The sequence below is a fragment of the Heloderma suspectum genome, chromosome 2, assembly GCF_057233095.1.
Source record: "Heloderma suspectum isolate Gila_16-S chromosome 2, 16-S_ref, whole genome shotgun sequence".
Classification (NCBI taxonomy): Eukaryota; Metazoa; Chordata; class Lepidosauria; order Squamata; family Helodermatidae; genus Heloderma; species Heloderma suspectum.
Genome location: NC_139459.1, coordinates 378954445 through 378974122, shown reverse-complemented (window position 1 = coordinate 378974122; position 19678 = coordinate 378954445). Strand labels below are relative to the sequence as shown.

General features: G+C 44.6%; 1 protein-coding gene across 1 annotated transcript; it reads right to left on the bottom strand.

Annotated features, from left to right (window-relative positions):
* Window positions 1-1346: 1346 nt before the first annotated feature.
* On the bottom strand, window positions 1347-19287 carry LOC146356334 (extracellular calcium-sensing receptor-like). The gene is made up of 7 exons (XM_084830057.1): window positions 19067-19287; window positions 15115-15277; window positions 13578-13793; window positions 13210-13320; window positions 9842-9881; window positions 6416-6595; window positions 1347-2296 (listed from the first exon to the last, which is right to left on the bottom strand). The coding sequence occupies exons 1-7, from the start codon at window positions 19285-19287 to the stop codon at window positions 1347-1349; spliced, it is 1881 nt and encodes a 626-aa protein (XP_084686183.1).
* Window positions 19288-19678: the final 391 nt, after the last annotated feature.

Genomic DNA, 19678 nt, shown 5'->3' with positions numbered 1-19678 from the left:
GTATCCTTGATATTAAAGACATGGCTACTGATATAGGTTTGGCTGAATTTATGGATAAACTTTTGCATGAGCTATTTGCTTTACCATCTGATTTTTTACTTGATATTGAGCATGCATATCTTGTTCCTGGTTCAAGACATGGCACTAAAGTGACTTTTGGAACTGTTATTGTTCAATTTTCTCGAGTCTGTACAAAAAATTACCTTATGCGTCTCTTGCAAGGGAATGTGGTGAACGTTGGTGGGGACCAGCAAATGACAAGATTATGCTCTTTTCTTTGATCCCCTCACCCAGTCTCTCTCTGCAGAAGCTGAGAAGAGGGTAAAATGCCTCCCTGCAGCGAAGGGAGACACATCTGATCTCCCACCCCACCAATTCAGAAGCAACGTCCTCTGTTGTTTCAGAGCACCCTATTAAGTTCAATGGGGCTCACCTGAGGGTTGCAGACTTACAGGGTGATCTTATGTCTATTCAGAAGTAAGTCCCATTGAGTTCAATATGGCTTAATCCCAAGTAAGAAAGTGCCCAGGATTGGGGCCACTAGAAAACAGTACTGCAGAAGCTAAGCTACCAGGAGAAGGGGGCGTAAGGGAGCACGTGTAAAGGCACTCAGTTGTGATCCTGCATTTAAAGCGGAAGCAGAAAACCCCATTTTAAATGCAGGAGTTTAGGCTGGTGGAAGATCCATATTTTTTACTTCAGTCAGTGGAGACAGATGTGCTTTGTGATTGGATACTGGTTTTCTGGGTCTCCCCTTTAAAAATCATATGAAATTGTGCAGATCCCCTTTTTGATTTTATGTACCCTTGTTTTACCCAGCACCTCCCAACACATGGGCTCCCTGGATGGATGGGAGAGTCTTCTTTTTCAGCCAAGCAAGAGAAAACCTTCAAAGTCTGGATCTCACTGACTATTTAAGGCACAACCCTATGCATGTGTAGACAGAAAAGAGGTCCTACAACTCCCAGCATTCCCCAGCCAGCCATGCAGTTGTAGGACTTTTTTCTGTCTAAACTTGCATAGGAGTGTGCCATTCATGCAATTCATGTGGCAGAGCTTGGCATGTTTTACGATTTTTTTTAAGTAGTTGCTTTAGGCACTACTGCTTGGGTGGGAAAGCAGTGCCTGTCACCTCCAAATCAGAAGCCAATTTGCTGTCAATGGGATTTCCCTCCCTCCTTGAACAGAGGCAGACACAGGCCAATCTTGGGAGTTTGCAAACGGCCAACCAGAAAATGTGGACCGGATTCAATACACTTTCTCAAATCACTGTGGATGATGGAATGAAAGATCCCTAACAAGCTATGAAAAAGAAACAGAATGGATTTCATAACATTTGTACATCACTACGTGGGGGTGGAATTCTTCCACCTCTCTAAGTCTGATAAGATGCCATCTTTAGTTTTCAGAAGGAGATGCTCCTTTCTATTCAGATCTGGCCTCAGTACAATAATGTAGCACTTGGGAAGAAAGATGCAGCACAGCAACCCAGCACTGGAGGCCAAGATAGAGAAGACCTGCACGGCTACTATGTATTTCCCCTTCGTGCTCAGGTAGGTGGGCACAAAGGAGACCCAGACACTTGAAAAGATGAGCATGCTGAAGGTGATCAGCTTTGCTTCATTGAAGGCCCCAGGCAGCTTCCTGGCTAGGAAAGCCACCATCAAGCAGATGGCAGCCAGGAAGCCCGTGTAGCCAAGAGCAGTATAAAACATGGCGACAGACCCTTCATTGCATTCCAGGGTAATCTGCCCAGGCTGGGAGTGCATGTCAGAGTCAGGGAAGGGTGGAGAGATGCCCAGCCAGATGGAGCAGATGACAACTTGGACACTGGAACAAGAAATTACAATGGAGTTGGCAAGACTCTTCCCCAGCCATCCTTTCACCTTGTTCCCTGGCATTGTGCACAGAAAGGCCAGCACCACAGTGATCGTTTTGGCTAACACAGAAGTGATGCAAACTGAGAAGATGATGCTGAAGGCTGTTTGTCGGAAAAGGCAGGTCACTTTCCTTGGACGGCCAATGAACAGGAAGGAGGACCAAAAGGAAAGCAGGAGGGAGACAAGGAGAATGTAGGAGAGGTTCCGGTTGTTGGCTTTGACTATTGGTGTTTCTAAGTATTTAATGAAGATTCCTAACACAGAGGCTGTGATTAAAGACAAGAATAGTGCAAAGGAAGCCAGGATGATCCCCAAAGGTTCTCCATAGGAGAGGAAGGTGATATCCTTGGGGACACATTGATCATGGGCCTTGTTTGGATGTTGATCTTCTGGACACTTGGTGCAATGGTCTGCATCTGAAAAGAAGGGGTGACCTCAGCATCATTAATATCAGTCATACATCCAGAACCTGCGGTGTTCTATTCCATTTGGAAGAGAGAAGGGAGCATGGAAGAGGTCAGGAAAAAACAATGTGTAACGAAGGGCGGAGAGAGAGAGAGAGAGAGAGAGAACTTCCCTGGTAGAGGACCTGCTTTCTGATCAGTAGGTTCCACCCATGGCCTCATCCCCAAAGAAGGATCTCAAGTCATTGGGGCAGGAAACCTGGATCTGAGAGACATAACTGAGCTGATGCAAGCCTGTGTAAAATAGCCAATACTGAGCTTGAGGGATTTTTTGGTTGACTTGGAATAAAAGTAGCATCGTGTGTTGTTCAAATATGAATTCGCAAGTGTGACAAGCCAAACATTGTTCAGGAGAGTCTCTGTGTTATCCTAATTTTATCTTCACCATATCCCTGTGGGGTATGTTAAGCTAACTGATAGCCAATGGCTAATTCCAATGAACTCCCCTTAAGTTTCCTACACAGGGTAGGAATCCTTCATAAAGCCTTCTTATCTTACACATTCATAGGAGGTTTTGTTAAATGGTTTTAAATAAACAGAAGAGAGAATTAAAACAGAGTAGGGGAAAGCATTAGGCTGATGTAAACATTTGCCTAAGAGAACGCCCATAACTCTGAGGTCACCCACCTTCATGAATGGAGACTGTCCCTTCCGCACATGGAGCACAAGCATAGCAGCAAGGTGGCTTTCCTTCCTGAATCTCTTTGGCATATCCGGGGCGGCAGCTCTTGACGCACCTGGAACGAGGCATGGTCTAGCAATAAAGAGAAGCAGCACAAAGAAAAAAAGATGTATTTGTCTCTCTGGAAATGAATCATAGAGTTTTGAAAGGACCCAACAGACTCTGTAGTCCTAGTGACTCAGTGTGACCCCAGGCCTTTGTTCAGTGTCTTCCTAGGTGTGGGGGGTTTGTTTTTGTATTTTTGCACAACATCATGGCAGGGAAAAAAAAATTTGTTTGTTTGTTTCAACCGCCATATCCCACCTTTTCTATACATGTGCTGAAGACACTGTACAGAAAGATGCAAGGTATAATACCAAAGTAAACTAAAACACAGTCCTAGAATAACAGAAATTACAAGCAACAGCAATAAAAGAGCAGCCATGAAACCAGTTCCTGTGAGATCGCAATCCTTATAGTACATATAAAACAGCTTTATTTGCTACTGCTTCAAAACATACTTTTTGCAGTTGCTCTGAATGCTATTGCAGTTAATTGTGCAGGTGATATATTAACTTGAATCATGGTTTCTGTTGTTGCTGCATCATGTCTTAAGCTCTGTTGTTTGTAATGGCTTTTCGTCATATGCAATAAAATGTTTGTGTGAGAGTGAGTGAACAGCCATAAAACAAAGCAATGAAGAGCAGCAGTAAAACATGTCAATACATCCGGACTTTGATTATTCACAATAGGAAGGGCAGAAAGATTATTTGTAGAAATGTTTACATTCCTCCAGCAGAGCTGTCATTATGGAATAGTCTAGACAGTCTTCTGGAAACTGTCTTATTATGCTACCCTGGCACTGATCTTCTAATATGTGGAGATTTTGATCCTCATATAGGTGTAGGATTCAAATCTGAAGGCAGTCAAATTTCCACATTCATGGAAGATATTTTTCCACTGGGCTATTGCTCACTGGATGAGACCTGAAACTCTAGCAGTTTATAGAAGATTTTCTATAAACATCCATTAATGGGTGTACGTGGGATTTAACTTGATAAATCTGTTAGATACTTTACATCTTTGAGCTCTAGAGGTTGGAGTGTGGTAGACTAATGCCTACTACATTATTGCCCCATGTGGCAAAGTTTCAAACTAAGGAGCAAGCTGAGAGTGATCACTTGCCATGAATCTTATCTCTGTTAAACAAAGTGTGGAACAAATCCCACCAAGAGTGGGGCATCTTGGATGACTTGAGAATGGGACCACATCTACATGGGACCACAACCTACATCTTATCCAGCTTAGAGCATTACAAAAACAAACCAAAAAACCACAATGGAGACATTGGAAATGCTTAGATTAGTATTATAAGTAGCTTGGACCCCTCTTTAGTTAAAAACGTTCAGACCTAGAAACAGCTTTATTTCTGAAGCCTCCTGGTTTGACCATGAGTGTAGGAAAGCGAGGAAAGAACTAGTTTGTTTTGGAATATCTTGCCTTCTTTTTAAACCTAACAAGCAGTTTGGGCTATTGGTAGGATTGCAATATCTATATAAAAAAATCTTCAAAAAACAAAGACGTTGAAATACTCTAAGTATCTATGGCAAGAACTGGGATTGGCTTGTCTCCAAGAAAAAGAACACATGTTTGGGGAGATGGTTTCATCAGGGGAGATGGTTTCATCATGGTAAAGCCCCAGGTGAGGATATGATACCACCAGAATTATTTAAAGCAAACTCTGATCAGTGGGCTCCTATTCTAGCAAGATTGTTCTCGTTTATTAACTCTTCAGGTTGGATGTCCCAGGGATTGAAAAACAGTATTGTGTTCCCCTTTTGCAAAAAAGGTGACAAAACAAGCTCCGGTAATTATAGACCTATTAGTTTATTAGGCATTGCTTCTAAACTTGAGATTCCTACTGAATAGGTTATTAGACTGGGCAGAAATCAATCAGATAATCCATCCTGAACAAGCTGGCTTTAGGACAGGAGTCAGAACAATAGACCAGTGTTTTCTTTTGCAGCATCTAATTCAGAATTCCATCCATGAGCCCTCAAAATCTATGTTTGCCGCTTTCATTAGCATTCGATTTGATAAACAGGACCAGACTATGGGATAAATTGCAGGCCACCAATATTGACAGGAGACTTCTCATTTTAATTCAACAGCTTTCTACGCATACTAGTATGCAGGTACACACAGACTCTCTGGGTACTTTATCTGAAAGATCACAACTCTCAGATGGGTAAGACAGGGGTGCTTGTTAGCACCTGTTTTATTCCGTTTCTACATTAATAATACTGTGGATGAACTCTCTTCCCCCTCCTCCTCCCCCCACCATCTGTAGGACTATGTAAGAACTCTATCCTCTTATATGCAGATGATATGGTCTTGTTATCCTTACACTGAAAGGGATTTTTATCTTATTGAAAAAGCTGGGAACTTATTGTAGAACTGAATGTCTTAAAATTAATTATGATAAAATTACAATTACGGCGTTTGCCAAGAGACCCCAAAGACATAAATTGTCCCTCAATAATCACTGTATTGCACAGTGCTCATCTTTCAAGTATTTGGGTATACTTTTCTCCCAGGATCTGTCCTGGAAGGCACACAAACAGACTACTGTCTTGGTTGCTTCTAGATTGGCAAAGGCTTGCTATACCTTCTGAGTTCGGAGGCGGCCACCTATCTCCATAGCATTGCACCCTTAATATATTTCGTAGCCACCATTCAAGACCGGAGACTTTCAAAGGCAACTCGCAATACAAAAGAGTAAAATCGAGAAAGCCGCCTTCAATGCCAAGACTCACAAAGCAGTACGGAGTACATATAATTTCACAGGTTTAGGGTGGAAAAAATCTCCTGTAAATCAGATCTGTGTAAATAAGAACGGATGATTTTGATTTGTGTTTCTATTGTTATCATGCCTTTTTGCCCCAAAATAATTCCCTGACATGGCTCACACAGGTTTAAACCCATATACAAAATCACAGAATACATCCAATTAAACATTTAAATTAAGCAAAAATGAACAAGTCAACACTGAAGCATCACATCATAAAAATCCCATTGAAATGACCAAAAGAACCCTTGGCCTTCTTACTTGATGCTCATGGTGGACCAAACTATCCAAGGACAATGCCACAGAACAAAATACCTTCCTGCAGATTGTTACCAGCCAAATCTCACATGGTTGTGCTACTTGGAGGGGGCCTCATCATTTATTCTAAGAGAACACATGCATGAGTCATACGGAAGATGTCCCTTGTACTACCCTCACCCTAGATTGTGCAGTGCTTCCATTGTTTCAGCACCTAGATGTGCATCCTGAAGTTGAGTGGGAACCAATGAAGTGCTTCTAAAATAGATGTGATGCTGCCTTTATGACCTGCCCCAGTGCCCACCTTCAACGGTGGCCCCATCTGGCCCCTCCAAGCTTCCAGTCTGATCTCTGGAGTACTCCAATTTAGAGTAACTTGAGACCTCCTGTACTATTGCACTGCAGTGCATGGTGGCAAGGAGGAAGTATGAGACTCTGAGTGTGGATGGAGACCTGGATGGGTTTGCTCCTAATGCTGCTCCATCTGAACAGGATTATGGCATTCCGGAGATATGTGTAAACCCACACACATTATCTGCTATATAAATGGCATTGGAAAGATAGACAGGCAAGAAATAGGAAAGAATGAGACAGGGAGGTCCAAGTGGCAAAGTTTGAGCAGGACCAAGACAAGCTTTGGGAGATATTAAGCTGTCTCAAGGATTTGTTTGTTTGTTTGTTTGTTTATTTATTTATTTGATAGATTGATAAACCACTACTTTCTGGAACTCTCCATGCAAGTAAGAGCATACCAACTGTAGAACAATGCCCACAGTTCCCAGCTTATGGAGACAATCCAAAAGACTATTGTGGTCAAGGGTATCAAAAGCCACTGAGAGTTCAAGCAAGATCAATGGGGCTGTACTAACTCTGTCACTCTCCCACAAGAGGTCAGCCACCATGGTGACCAAAGGTGATTCTGTCCGCAAAGCAGGCCTTAACCCAGACTGAAATGGGGTGAGATAATCAGTATCCTCCAAGAACATCTACAATTGCCCAGCCACCACCCTCTCAAGCACCTTACCCAGAACGGGGTTTAGTCACTCATATATATTCATATATATAAAACCTCTGGGGAGGGTTTTCTCAGCAGACACACCAACACCTCCTTCAAGGTGGCAGGCACCACTCCATCATGCAAAGACACATTCACCACTCCTTAGATCTACTCCACCAGCCCTTCCTTGCCAGCTCAAATGAGGTAGTTGTGCATAGAATTGTATTAGAAGTCTCACATGTAATATTCAACATATTATTAGAATTTAACCCATCAGTAATGTGACACAAATGATTTCCCCTACCCCATTAAAATGCTTGGGCAGCACAATGGCTTCTGGTTTCATGGTGAGCTTTATGTCTGTGAATGCCTGTCTATGTATACTCCCAATTTTCACTCTACCCTTTTCGTCATTGAAAGATAGCACCCAATTCACGATATCAAAGTCAGGTTCCAGCTCCCCATTCTCATCCAAATACAATCCCTCCATGGAAGTATTAGAAAGCCGTCCTTCTCTTAAGAAAGTGTGAAACTAGAACAACAGAGAAAACAAACAGCATTTAGAAAACATGGAAGCAGATTCAATATCTTAGTCGTTCTCACTTGGAGCTCTAATCCTCTACAAAATGGGGCCAATGCATGTCCCATCTAAACTCAGAGGGGATGACAGTCTTCTTCTTCTTTCAGTCACAGCTGAGATACCTTCCTGAGTCTCCTCTTTCTGCTTCAGCATTTTGGGGAAGTCCAGAGTCATTAATCTGCACCTTCTCAAACCTGGTCGCCACCTTCTCCAACCAGGTCTCCAATCTGGTCGCCTTCTCCAACCTGGTGCCTCCAGACATTTTGGACTACAACTTCCATCCTACTCACTGGACCAAAATATACTGCAGTGCACTCAGGGTTCTTGCTGATGGTTTTTTCAACCAAGCGAAACCACAAGCACCATCTACCGTAACACACTCAATTTTTGCCTCTTGACATGAATGGAATAAAGAAATCAACCCAAGAACAGCTTGCTTCTTTGGATTGTTGTTGTTGTTCAGTCGTTCAGTCGTGTCCGACTCTTCGTGACCCCATGGACCATAGCACGCCAGGCCTTCCTGTCCTGCGCTCTCTCCCGGAGCGTGCTCAAGTTCATATTCATTGCATCCGTGATGCTATCTAGCCATCTCATCCTCTGCCGTCCCCTTCTCCTTTTTTTTTTTTGGATTACCTGTGAGTAAAGCAAAAAGATGCTCCAAGGCACATCTAGATCTTGGGACAAAATGGGAAGGTTTTTTGAACTTGGGGACATAGTTGCTTTGTCTATGCTAATGTTAATTGCTTCTGTTATTGCTATTTATTACTAAATACTCTTGTTTGGTAATAACTTGGGGGGGGGGGGTTGTGCAGCTACCCAAACATCCAGACCTTGTGGAAGGTGCTGTAGCAGGTGGTTGCAGGACAACTTCAGGCACTCTTGAATGAAATGGATTATCTACATCCATTTCAATTGGGCTTCAGGCCTGCTTCTGGAATGGAAACTGCCTTGGTCGCCCTGTGGGATGACCTCTGCCAAGAGAGGGATGGGGGAGTGCAACCCTGTTGATTCTCCTGGACCTCTCAGCGGTTTTCGATACCATCAGCCATGGTATCTTTCTGGGTAAGTTGTTGGGTTGAGACTGCACTGCCATGGTTGCGCTCCTACTTGGATGGCTGGATCCAGAAGGAGGTGTTGGGGAGTTATTGCCCTGTGCCTCAGCAATTATGCTATGGGGCTCCACAGGCCTCTATTTTATCCCCTATGCTGTTCAACACCTACATGAAACCACTGTGGGAGATTATCCGGACGTCTGGGCTGAGGTGCCATCAATATGCCGATGACGCCCAAGTCTACTTGGATTTTTCATCAAGCCCAGTTGAGGCAGTGGCTGTTCTGAATCAGTGCCTGGGCACAGTAATGGACTGGATGAGGGCCAATAAACTGAAACTCAATCCAGGCAAGGTGGAGGTACTGCTGGTGGGTGGTTCGTCTGCCCAGCTAGGTGATGTTCAGCCTGTGCGGGGGGGGGGGAAGGTTGCACTCCCCCTAAAGGATCACGTTCGTGGTTTGGAGGTGCTCTTGGACCCAGAACTGTCACTTGAGGTACAGGTCAACTCAGTGGCACAGAGTGCTTTTTATCTGCCTCGGCTGGTATACAAATCACACCCTTATCTGGACAGAGATAGACTATCGACAGTTGTCCATGCTCTGATAACCTCTTGTCTATATTCCTGCAATGCATTATACGTGGGGCTGCCTTGAAAATGGACTGGAAACTTCAGCTGGTCCAAAATAGGGCAGCAAGATTGTTAACAGGTGCCCTGTTTATATGACAACAGAAGGAGAAGCTTATGGAGGAGTCCTGGATTTTTTCAAAGGAATCAATTTTGCTGCAGTGAGGTCCATTTAGGGCTCCACAAGCAGGTTCTCTGGGGCACTAAAAATATCTTCATAGAACATGCTTCCGGGTGGGGGTGGGGGGCTTGGAGTGAACGTCATCTGACTGGCAAGGGCTGCTCAACCAATAAGGGAGGCTTCCCCTCTCCTCCTCTGCCCCCCCATTCTCTCTTCCCCTGAAAGTCCAGATGCACCTGCATTTCAGGAGCAAGCCTCATTGACCACAGTGGGAGTTACTTCTGAGTAGACACACATATGCTTATGCTGGGAAAGAGAGCAGTAAACACAAAGATGGAAACCAATGCCCATTTAACCTGCAGCATCTCCATAACGAAGGGTGGAAGTAGTATCTTCCTAAGGCAATAAACCAAACAAAGCAGAATCAGAGCGTAGAGATCGTGCTTTACAGCACTTAGGGAATTGGGCTTTTAACTGTGCCATGTCAATTGAGGGGGATCTCTGTAAGTTCTGTGGGCATTAAGAGGGCAAGTCTCGTTCAGCACAATGAGAAGTAACATTCCTGGGCAGGGCTAGCATACCCGAGGTCAGTGCAGGGGGTGGGGCATACGACAACTATCCTAGTGAGAACCCGACTTAAGGAAAAGAATCGGACTTTAACCAGTCTCTGGAAATCTGGGTTTTTCCCTGATCAGCTCCAGGGCGGCTGCTGGATGGCCACGATGTCAGGTATCTCTAATGACCTCAATTACCTGGGGAGGTGGTGGGCTCTCCCACACTGGAGGCCTTCAAGACGAGGCTGGACAGCCATTTGTCAGGGATGCTTGGATTCCTGCATTGAGCAGGGGATTGGACTCAATGGCCTTGTAGGCCCCTTCCAACCCTACTATTCTATGATTCTATGATTCAACATGCAGCCGGCTTGGAGTAAATCGCTGGTGGAGACATCCCCAGGGACTGGCCCATGAGATCACATGTTGCCAGTACTTTCTCAGCTGTGCTGGCTGCCAGTCCTTTTCCAGGCCTGATTAAAGGGCTGGTATTAACATTCAAAGCCCTTAACGGCTTGTTGTTGTTCAGTAGTTAAGTCATGTCCGACTCTTCATGACCCCATGGACCATAGCACGCCAGGCCTGCCTGTCCTCCGCTCTCTCCTGGAGTGTGCTCAAGTTCATATTCATCGCATCGGTGATGCTATCTAGCCATCTCATCCTCTGCCGTCCCCTTCTCCTTTTGCCTTCAATCATCCCAGCATCAGGGTCTTTTCCAGGGAGTTTTCTCTTCGCATTAGGTGGCCAAAGTATTTGAGCTTCAGCTTCCGTATCTGTCCTTCCAATGAGCACTCGGAGTTGATTTCCTTTAGGATTGACTGATTAGACCTCCTTGCTGTCCAGGGGACTCGTAACAGTTCAAAAGCGTCAATTCTTCGATGCTCAGCCTTCCTTATAGACCAGCTCTCACAGCCATACATTACTACTGGGAAAACCATAGCTTTGATTATACGAACCTCTGTCGGCAAGGTGATGTCTCTGCTTCTTACTATGCTGCCTAGGTTTGCCATAGCTTTCCTCCCAAGGAGCAAGCATCTTTTAATTTCATGGCTACAGTCACCATCTGTGGTGATCTTGGAGCCCAAGAAAATAACATCTGTCACTGCTTCCATTTCTTCCCCTTCTATATGCCAGGAAGTGATGGGGCCACATGCCATGATCTTCATTTTTTTAATGTTGACTTTCAAACCAGCTTTTGCACTCTCCACTTTCACCCTCAACAAGAGGCTCTTTAGATCCTCTTCGCTTTCTGCCATTAGGGTGGTATCGTCTGCGTATCTGAGGTTATTGATCATTCTCCCGGCAATCTTAATTCCAACCTCTGATTCATCCAACCCGGCGTTTCTCATGATGTACTCTGCATATAAATTAAATAAGCAGGGTGACAATATGCAGCCTTGTCGTACTCCTTTCCCAGTTTTGAACCAATTGGTTGTTCCATGTCCGGTTCTTACTGTTGCTTCTTGACCCTCGTACAGGTTTCTCAGGAGACAGGTCCCATGGTCTGGTACTCCCATCTCTTTCAGAATTTGCCAGAGTTTGTTGTGATCCACACAATCAAAGGCTTTAGCGTAGTCAATGAAGCAGAAACAAACGTTTTTCTGGAATTCTCTTGCTTTCTCCATGATCCAGGGAATGTTGGCGATTTGATCTCTAGTTCCTCTGCCTCTTCGAAACCCCGCTTGTACTTCCGGTAGTTCTCGGTTCAGGTTATCTGAATGATCGCCTACTCCCATATGTGCCTGCCTGGGTCCGAACACCATCCTCAGTGGTCCTTCTCCATGAGCCCCTGCCAAAGGAAGTGAGGCAAGGACTACCAGGAAGAAGGCCTTTTCTGCTGTGGCACCCAGGCTGTGGAATGAGCTCCCGAGAGGTTTGCCTGAAACCTACATTGTACTCCTTCCGGTTACATGCGAAGACCTTTTTATTCTCCCAGTATTTTAGCATTTAGCATCCCAGTCTTTTAGCTTTGGTGTTTTAAATGCGTATTTTAAATCTCTGCATTGCTGCTAGGTTCTATTCTGGTTGTACTGTTATATTGTGGTTTTAAGCTTTCATATTTTATATTGTTTTATGCCGTGCTTTGTGGTTTTAATTTTTGTGAGCCACCCAGAGAGCTTTGGCTGTTGGGCAGTGTAGAAATAAATAAATAAATAAATAAATAAATAAATAAATAGGGCTGCTTCACTGCCATGCCTTCTGACCCAAGGGTTATATGAGCAAGGAGGAAGAAAGGACAGAAACAACCAGAGAGAGCTCCCGTGTCTGAGAGAACCCCTGCATAGATGGGCCCTTTCTGAATAGGGAAGTCTATGCCATGGGACCAACAGAGAGAAAGAGAGAGAGAGAGAGAGAGAGAGAGAGAGATGAGGAAGAGAGTCCAACTTCAGCTAAGAAGGCTGGATCTGTCCTCATCTGGTCTGAGTAGAAGCTCATTTGTCAAAAAATGCTTGCCTGAAAAGAAAACATAGGAACATAAGAATATAAGAAGAGCCATGATGGATCAGACCAAGGATCCATCTAGTCCAGCATTCTGTTCACACACTGGCAAACCAGCTGCTGACCAGGAACCGAAAAGTTGGGCATGAGCGCAACAGCACCCTCCCACCCATGTTCCCCAGAAACTGGTGCAAACAGGCTCACTGCCTCTGGTGCTGGAGGTAGCATGTAGCCATCAAGACTAGTAGCCATTAATAGCCTTTTCCTCCAGGAATGTGTCTAACCCCTTTTAAAGGATAATTTTGTACACCTCTATCATGCCTCCCGTTGCCCTGCTTTTTTCCAAGCTAAAGTGTTCAGCAACTGCTGAAAAAACAAAGGAGTGTCCACTGTCCGGGTATGCCTGATAGTTGGAAGGCAGTTCCTCCAGTTGGGAGACAGCACACTCAAAGGCCCTCCTCCTGGTGGTTTCCAAGCAGATACCAAACCCAAGTGGGCCCCTCTGGAGGGCCTCTGCCTAAGACAGCAGTGATCGAGCAGGACGATGAGGAAGAAGGCATGTCCTCAAGTGTCCTGGTCCCAAGTTGTCCTTGGCTTTACAGACCTTGATCAAACCTCAATCCAGGCCTGGTATCAAATAGGCATGAGTGCAATGCTTTCAGCAGAAGGGTTACATGCTGCCTTGGAGTGGCACATGACAACAGTCAGGCAGTCACACTCTGCACTGCCTGTACCTTCTGGACTGGTCTCAGGGGTATCCTCACATGGAGCTGGTAGCCCAGGTTTGAAATGACCGATATCGGTACCACTGTGGCCAAGCTGTACCCATCTAGGAGTGGTTGTAGCTGGGAAAGCAGACAAAACTGTAAAAGACACCATGAGCAACTGGGGTCACTGAGAACTCCAGCAACAACAATGGATCTAGGAGTGCCACAGACTATGAGCCTGGTCCTACATACGGAATGTGGCCTGTCTAGAGCAGGATACCAAGCTATCTCTCAGACACAGAAACCACTCCCTAATGCACAAGGAATGGTTATGTGCACATAACATCTCCACACCGAGTCTTTCACCACTATGGTGGTGTTGCAAAATGCAATACCTGCCATGGCTGCAGCCTTTGATGTTTCAGCCTGTCCCGTCCACCCACCATCAGCATCGTCTGCTTTGATCGGTATAAATATGCAGCATTTAAAGCATGGGCCACTGCTTGAACACTGTTGTAGGCACTGAAGCTGTCTTGGGACAGGGCCCTCTCAACCTCCTCCAGGGGCAGCACCCCCACATTCTCTTTCTCTGTGCAATGTTTCCAGCTTCTCTTGGAAAACACATGGTTTGATGATAAACAATCAAAGGATTCATCCCAAAACAGACGCAGAGGAGAGGTAAATGGTTGATAGTAATCATATTTTGTCCTTTTTTGTGTAGACACTTTGAAGGTCCAAGAACCATGAATGAACTTGAAGTTACCATAACCAACAAACAGGTTGAAGTCAATGTCTGGGAAAGTTGTTGTGATCCAGACTTTTGCTCCATTTTCTTTCTTTTCAAGCATTCTTTGCATATTGATCACTGGTTGAAATACATATTGAGAATCTGCATAGAATACAACTACATTAACTTGTCTCCACACAACAGATAACTTACTCTCGTGTCTGATTCTTATGTGTAGTCTTTGTGAGAAGGCAACACAAATTCCACTCCTGGTCAACAGGGGTGTCATGGCTCTCATGAACCTGTCTCCATTGTCATTGCCTGGTGCAAAGAGACCAATCCACGTCCATCTGAAAAACAGGAGCAGTTGGACAATCCCCTGGTACTGGGTTTCTTCCCTTGGGCCCATCCGGTGGACGAAAGGGAACTGACTTCTATCATTCAGAACACGACTAGCAACACCATAACTGATCTAGTGAGGAAAGGAAGAAACTGGTCGTTTGCACTGATTTGTTTTCAGGATAAGATCAGATTTTTATTAACCTGAAATCATTAATCTATAACAAAAATGGGGGTGGTGTTCTAAAAGATCCGAAGCATCCTTTGTGGCGCTTCCATTCTTTGTGTGATTTCCTCAAGGAGGTACAGTGGGGTCCTTGACAGTGGGGGGACAGGAGACACAAGCAAACCTACCCCATATGAAAATCGCACCCCAAAGGCAATGCTTTTCTTTTCCCCATTGGAGTGAATGGAAACCTTTCAGTTATTCCAAGTATCGTAGAGCAGTTCACTTGAGGACACCATGAGATAAAGGTTAATCCTGCTCCCTGCCATGAGTTAGCTCACCAGAAGGGGAAGATTTAAGCCCCCCTCCCATGTTTTTTCCAGATGTTTTTCCCACTCCCAAATGTGATACAGATACTGTTTCTGAGGCTCATTGGAGCCTTTTTCAGGAATCACAGAGAAGAAGGGGCAACATGAGCAGAATTGATAGCAGGTCCGTGCCTTTTGCTCAGGGGTGGGCAGCTTCATTGGTCTGGTGGGTACACTACCATCCATCGAATGGTGGAGTGGCTGCACCCCACCACATATGGCCAAAGGACCCAAATCCCAGAGTGCTGGGAACACGTCATGCAGGGAGAGAGCATGTTATTTCCCAGTAGAACTGGGCTCCCCTCAGCCCGCCAAAGAACTGCTTGGCTCACTTTCCAGAGCCCAATTTCAACAACCACGTAGGCATCCACAACAATTGCCAGGGGAGATGTATATGGCCTGCAGGCTGCTTCTTGCCCACCACTGCTTAGGAACACCTGTGTCATCATCTGGCTTGTGCCGACTTCACTGTGTTCAAGTGCTGGCTTTGCTTCACTTCCATTCAATCACAGCCAAAAAGAGAGAAGCAGGAATGGACAGGGGTGGGGACTGGGCCCCTCTGAGCCCATGAGGTCTTGGCAAGCACCCCCCCCCCATGCTGATACCTGATTATGGTCCTCCTTCAGCCGCACATTCTGCTGCCTTGGTTCCCATTCAACAGTGTCACCACGGTCACCACTCACCTCCAATATACACTCCAGAGGACCCACTTCCCCAGTGAGCAGAGATGCTTTGGAATGGAGTCCAAGCTGAGCCAGAGGCCAGCTCCCATTGCAATGCAGCTGGCCTCCCCTCCCCTCCCCATTCATACCTGTGGGATCTTGTAGATGCCTGACATGACTGAAATCAGGATGGAGAGGTCAGATTCAACCCCTTCAAGAAGGATCAGCGGGTTATTCCTTCTCCCACAGTTGTAATTTGGAAAATTGCTTTTCCCTCCTGTAAGCAGGTGTAGCATGGCATAGGAAGTGGTTCTTCCATAATAATGGCTCTCATAGATGTTGTAGCCCAAGGTGATGTTGGGTAAGAGCCTGGGATTCTGATTGATCTCCTGGATGGCAAACAAGAAGGACAAGCTGTGCCAGTACCTCAGACGTACACGACTGGAAAACAATAAATAGAAATTACAAGAGATGTGTCACACAGTCATCCTTCAGGAAAAGAAAACAAAATGTCACTTTCTTTTTTAAATCTATAGCCCTTTTCATGCTATCTAAATCTCAGTGTAAGGATTTTCTTGGGCCTTGCAATTTACATTTGGGTACATTGTGGGGTATGGGGAGCTTTAAGTTTAAGGGGTAAGAGATGGTTCTTATAGGGAGGTTAATGCTGATGTGTAATGGGGCAAGTAGAGGAGCAAAATCTACTGTATTAGAAGCTTGCTAGATGTCATGTAGAAACTGATAAGAGATGTCATGTCAGTTGGAATGTTATCTATTGTTTCTTCCTTAATTAATAGGGGGATTAATGCTGATGTGTAATGGGACAAGTAGGGCAGCAAAATCTACTGTAGCAGAACTAAGTCACAAACAACATGATTCAGATATAAGGGAGATATAAGGGATATAAGGGATATAAGGGAGAGAACTTTGGGAAAAGGTTGGACTTTTGGGGTATAGGATGATATATAATGTAACATGAGCAAATAGGTTTAAAGATTTTTGAGTATGTAGTAAGAAAGAGGTCACCAACTTTGGAAGAGTATTTAAATCCATGCATAATGGGGCAAGGGATCTTTCTCCTGGTTAACAGGGCCTCTAAGGAAGTCCTGTATTGTAATGAACATTCCAAATCTTTGCCAGAAAAAGGAGGATCCACTTGTTGGTAAAGTACAGGTGTGAGTGGAAGGCATACAGATGCAGGATGTGTGAGTATGGCCCTGCTTGGCTGAAGGTTTGCACATGTATTAAACTTTATTTTTCTTTAATAAATGCATTTTGTTTATGCCTTTGTTTTAGTCCTTACTTGTAGAATTTAAATAAATCTGAGTGAATGTGAACACTCTATCTCAGTCCCCAAAGGAACATCACCTACAACATCAGGACCAAGCTGTGGCTGTTTAGAGTAAGTGTGCCTAGGTATGTAATGCCAGGGACTAGGGCTGTGCACCACTTCGGCCCGAGGCCTGACCCCTGAGTCAAAGCAGGCTGCTTTGGCTCACTTTGTGCCCCTTCTGAGGCAAAGCGGATGATGCACAGGAAGCGTCATAAAGGCACTTCTGCCCTCCCTGCCGTTGGAATGCCCACTTTTGCCCCGCTCTGCGCAATGTGGCTCTCTGAGAACTGACCTCGGATCGTGGGCTCTGAGGTTGCTTCCCGGAAACTGACCTATCCTATGGCCATCTAGCTGCTGTCTAGCGGCCATAGGGTTGCGCCCTTAGATATCTGAAATCAGGTGTCTAAGGCAAACTGCAGCATTTGTTACTGAAAAGCAGGCTGGTGGTGGTGTTGTAGTTTACAACCCTCCTTTAGAATCCGTATCATCCCCTTTCCCCAGGAGGGGCAAAGATAAATAAAAGTAGTTTGTGATGCCACTTACTTCCCAGACTCTACACAGGTTTCTACTTAAGCCAGGCATTGTATTTTTACGTATGTTTTACATTATTAAAAATTCTATATTTTAAGCCAGACTAACAATGCAATCCCCTATGCATGCTTCCTTGGGAGAAGTGTGGATTCCTGAACAGTACTATGAGAAATGGTAGATTCTCTGATCTGCACTTGATGAAAGAGGGTTCTTTAATCTTAGTATAGAAAAAATTACAAATGTCAGCATCACATTCAGGACAGAATTAGTGCTTAAAAGGTTAGGAAACATATGTTTTCAGTAGTACACAAGGTGAGTTTATTGCATTGTTTATCACGGACTTTAGTGTTCAGCTGTAGTTTAAGGTATGTAGTAAGCTATTTTAATAAGAAAACCTAAAACCTTAAAAGAACAAACCCAAGGATGGAAGTCAGCCTCATTAGAGTCCATGGCAGAATTCTCCGCCATCCCTAATTCCGGGACAACAATAATCTCAGCAGTCTCTAAACACAGACACAAAGGGCAAAATGGTTCCTTCTTATGAGGCACTCTTTAAATGCTCCTTCCAAAATCGTCTTCTGGCTCTGGCTACAGAAACGTTCAAATGAGTATCATGAAGTTGCATGGCAGGCAGACCGTAAGTTCTGGGGCTCATTTATTCATCTAAAGATGGCTTTGAAGTTGTGACCCTGGCCTTGATTTTGTGTTATTAGATGCTGACAAGTTGTCACTTCCTGGTTGCCAGAGGTTTGGTTGTGAACTGGAGAATATCAAGCTGCCCATTTCACAAAACCATGACATTCATTACACAAAAAGATTGCTGTGCCAGAAGCACAATGTCGAGTGTATAGTGATGTTTATGTGTGTTTGCTGTGTTAAACAGAACCCAGGAGAGCAAGGGTTAATTGTTTGGCAGAAAGTGAGGGAAAGGTGGGAGGGGCTTGTGTGTGGGTGGAGACTGAGGTTATATAAGGCAGGAGCAGACAGTTGGTTGGTTAGATGGGGTTTGGAGACAGGCCTTAGGGATGGAGGAAGCTACCTCCAGATAGTGGGGTTGTGGGAATAGGAGTTAGAAGGGGCAGGATAAGGCTGACAATTGCGTGATTAATGATAAGATATAACATCTCTTGTATTAAATACTCTTTAAATGGTTTGTTTTAAATGATAAAAGCCCACTTCTTGTATATCTTTATGTGCTACCGATAGCATTCATATTTCCTGGGTACTTCCCCTGGTTGGGTAAAGGGAACCAGCTAGGCATATTGGGTGTCACTTTTGCCTGGTGAATTTGGGGACTGAAGCTTGTGGGACAGTGAGGACAGCTGTCCCAAAGCAGAGGCAGACAGATCTGAGGGCGGATTACATCACACCTGGGGTTTACAGACCAGCATAAAAGACCACAGACCCATCCATTTCATTTGCAAGAAATCAGTCAGTTTATTGATACTTAATGCCTAAAAATATTATGACCTTCATAAGGAAAATAATATTAACTTGAAGACAGTCAAGGTAACATTAATATTGATTAGAAATTGGATCTGTATTTCCTTTTGGTTGATACTATGCAAGGAAACCCTTATTATCCAATCATGGACAATCAAACTTAACTAAATGTTGCCTTCATGTTAACTGAGCTCCTAATCCTCCTTCAAAAGACACAAGAGGGAAAAGCAGGGAGGGTGATTTGCCAGGGATGGTCTTCAAAAAATGGGGATAATTGGATTGCAGGTGGGGAGCAAAGAAATGGTCATGACTTACCAATCACGCCTGTTTAACGGGGACTCTGAAAAGATGTATGGGTCATGATACTCAAACATTTGTGAAGATATGACTCCACTAATGAGGATGTCTCCAGACCGATAGTAATTTGATGCTCCCTTTTGATGTTCCATCAGATTTGGGGGACATGTTAAATTCTGCATCTCACAGGCTGCAGGAGGCAGCAGCAGCAGCAGCAGCAGCAGGACCAGTGATACCATTTTGGGTTTCCTGCTAAACTGCCATTGGGACTCTTCCTCTCATCTCCCAAGCCAGCTGGTCAGAAGGAGCCAGGAAACTCATGCAAGGCCGAGGCTGGTGAGTCTCTCCAAATACAGCAAGTGCCGAGCAGAAGGGGAGTTCTATTAAACTACACCACAAGCACAGTCATCCCAGCCTGCCCGAGATCTCAGCCCAAGCTCTCCATAGCTCATGAGATATTATATGCGCCAGGTTTTTTTCAGGCATAGTGCTAGAAGTTACACTGTGTTATGTTTGATTCTGATGTTTAGGTCTCTAAGGCAATCTCTGGTAAAAATAAAAAAAAATATCTCTTGAGCTTTGGCAAGAACCAGAACGAATCACTATGTCTGTGATAATTATAAGGGGAAG

Excerpts from the sequence above, each read along its gene's own strand:
- LOC146356334 (XM_084830057.1), bottom strand. The coding sequence starts at position 19,287 with ATGGTATCACTGGTCCTGCTGCTGCTGCTGCTGCTGCTGCCTCCTGCA. Across the intron at positions 15,278-19,066 it reads CCGTTAAACAGGCGTGATTG|TGAAGCAAAGCCAGCACTTG; the intron begins GTAAGTCATGAC and ends ATTGAATGGAAG. Across the intron at positions 13,321-13,577 it reads AAAGGCTGCAGCCATGGCAG|CTACAACCACTCCTAGATGG; the intron begins GTATTGCATTTT and ends CTGCTTTCCCAG.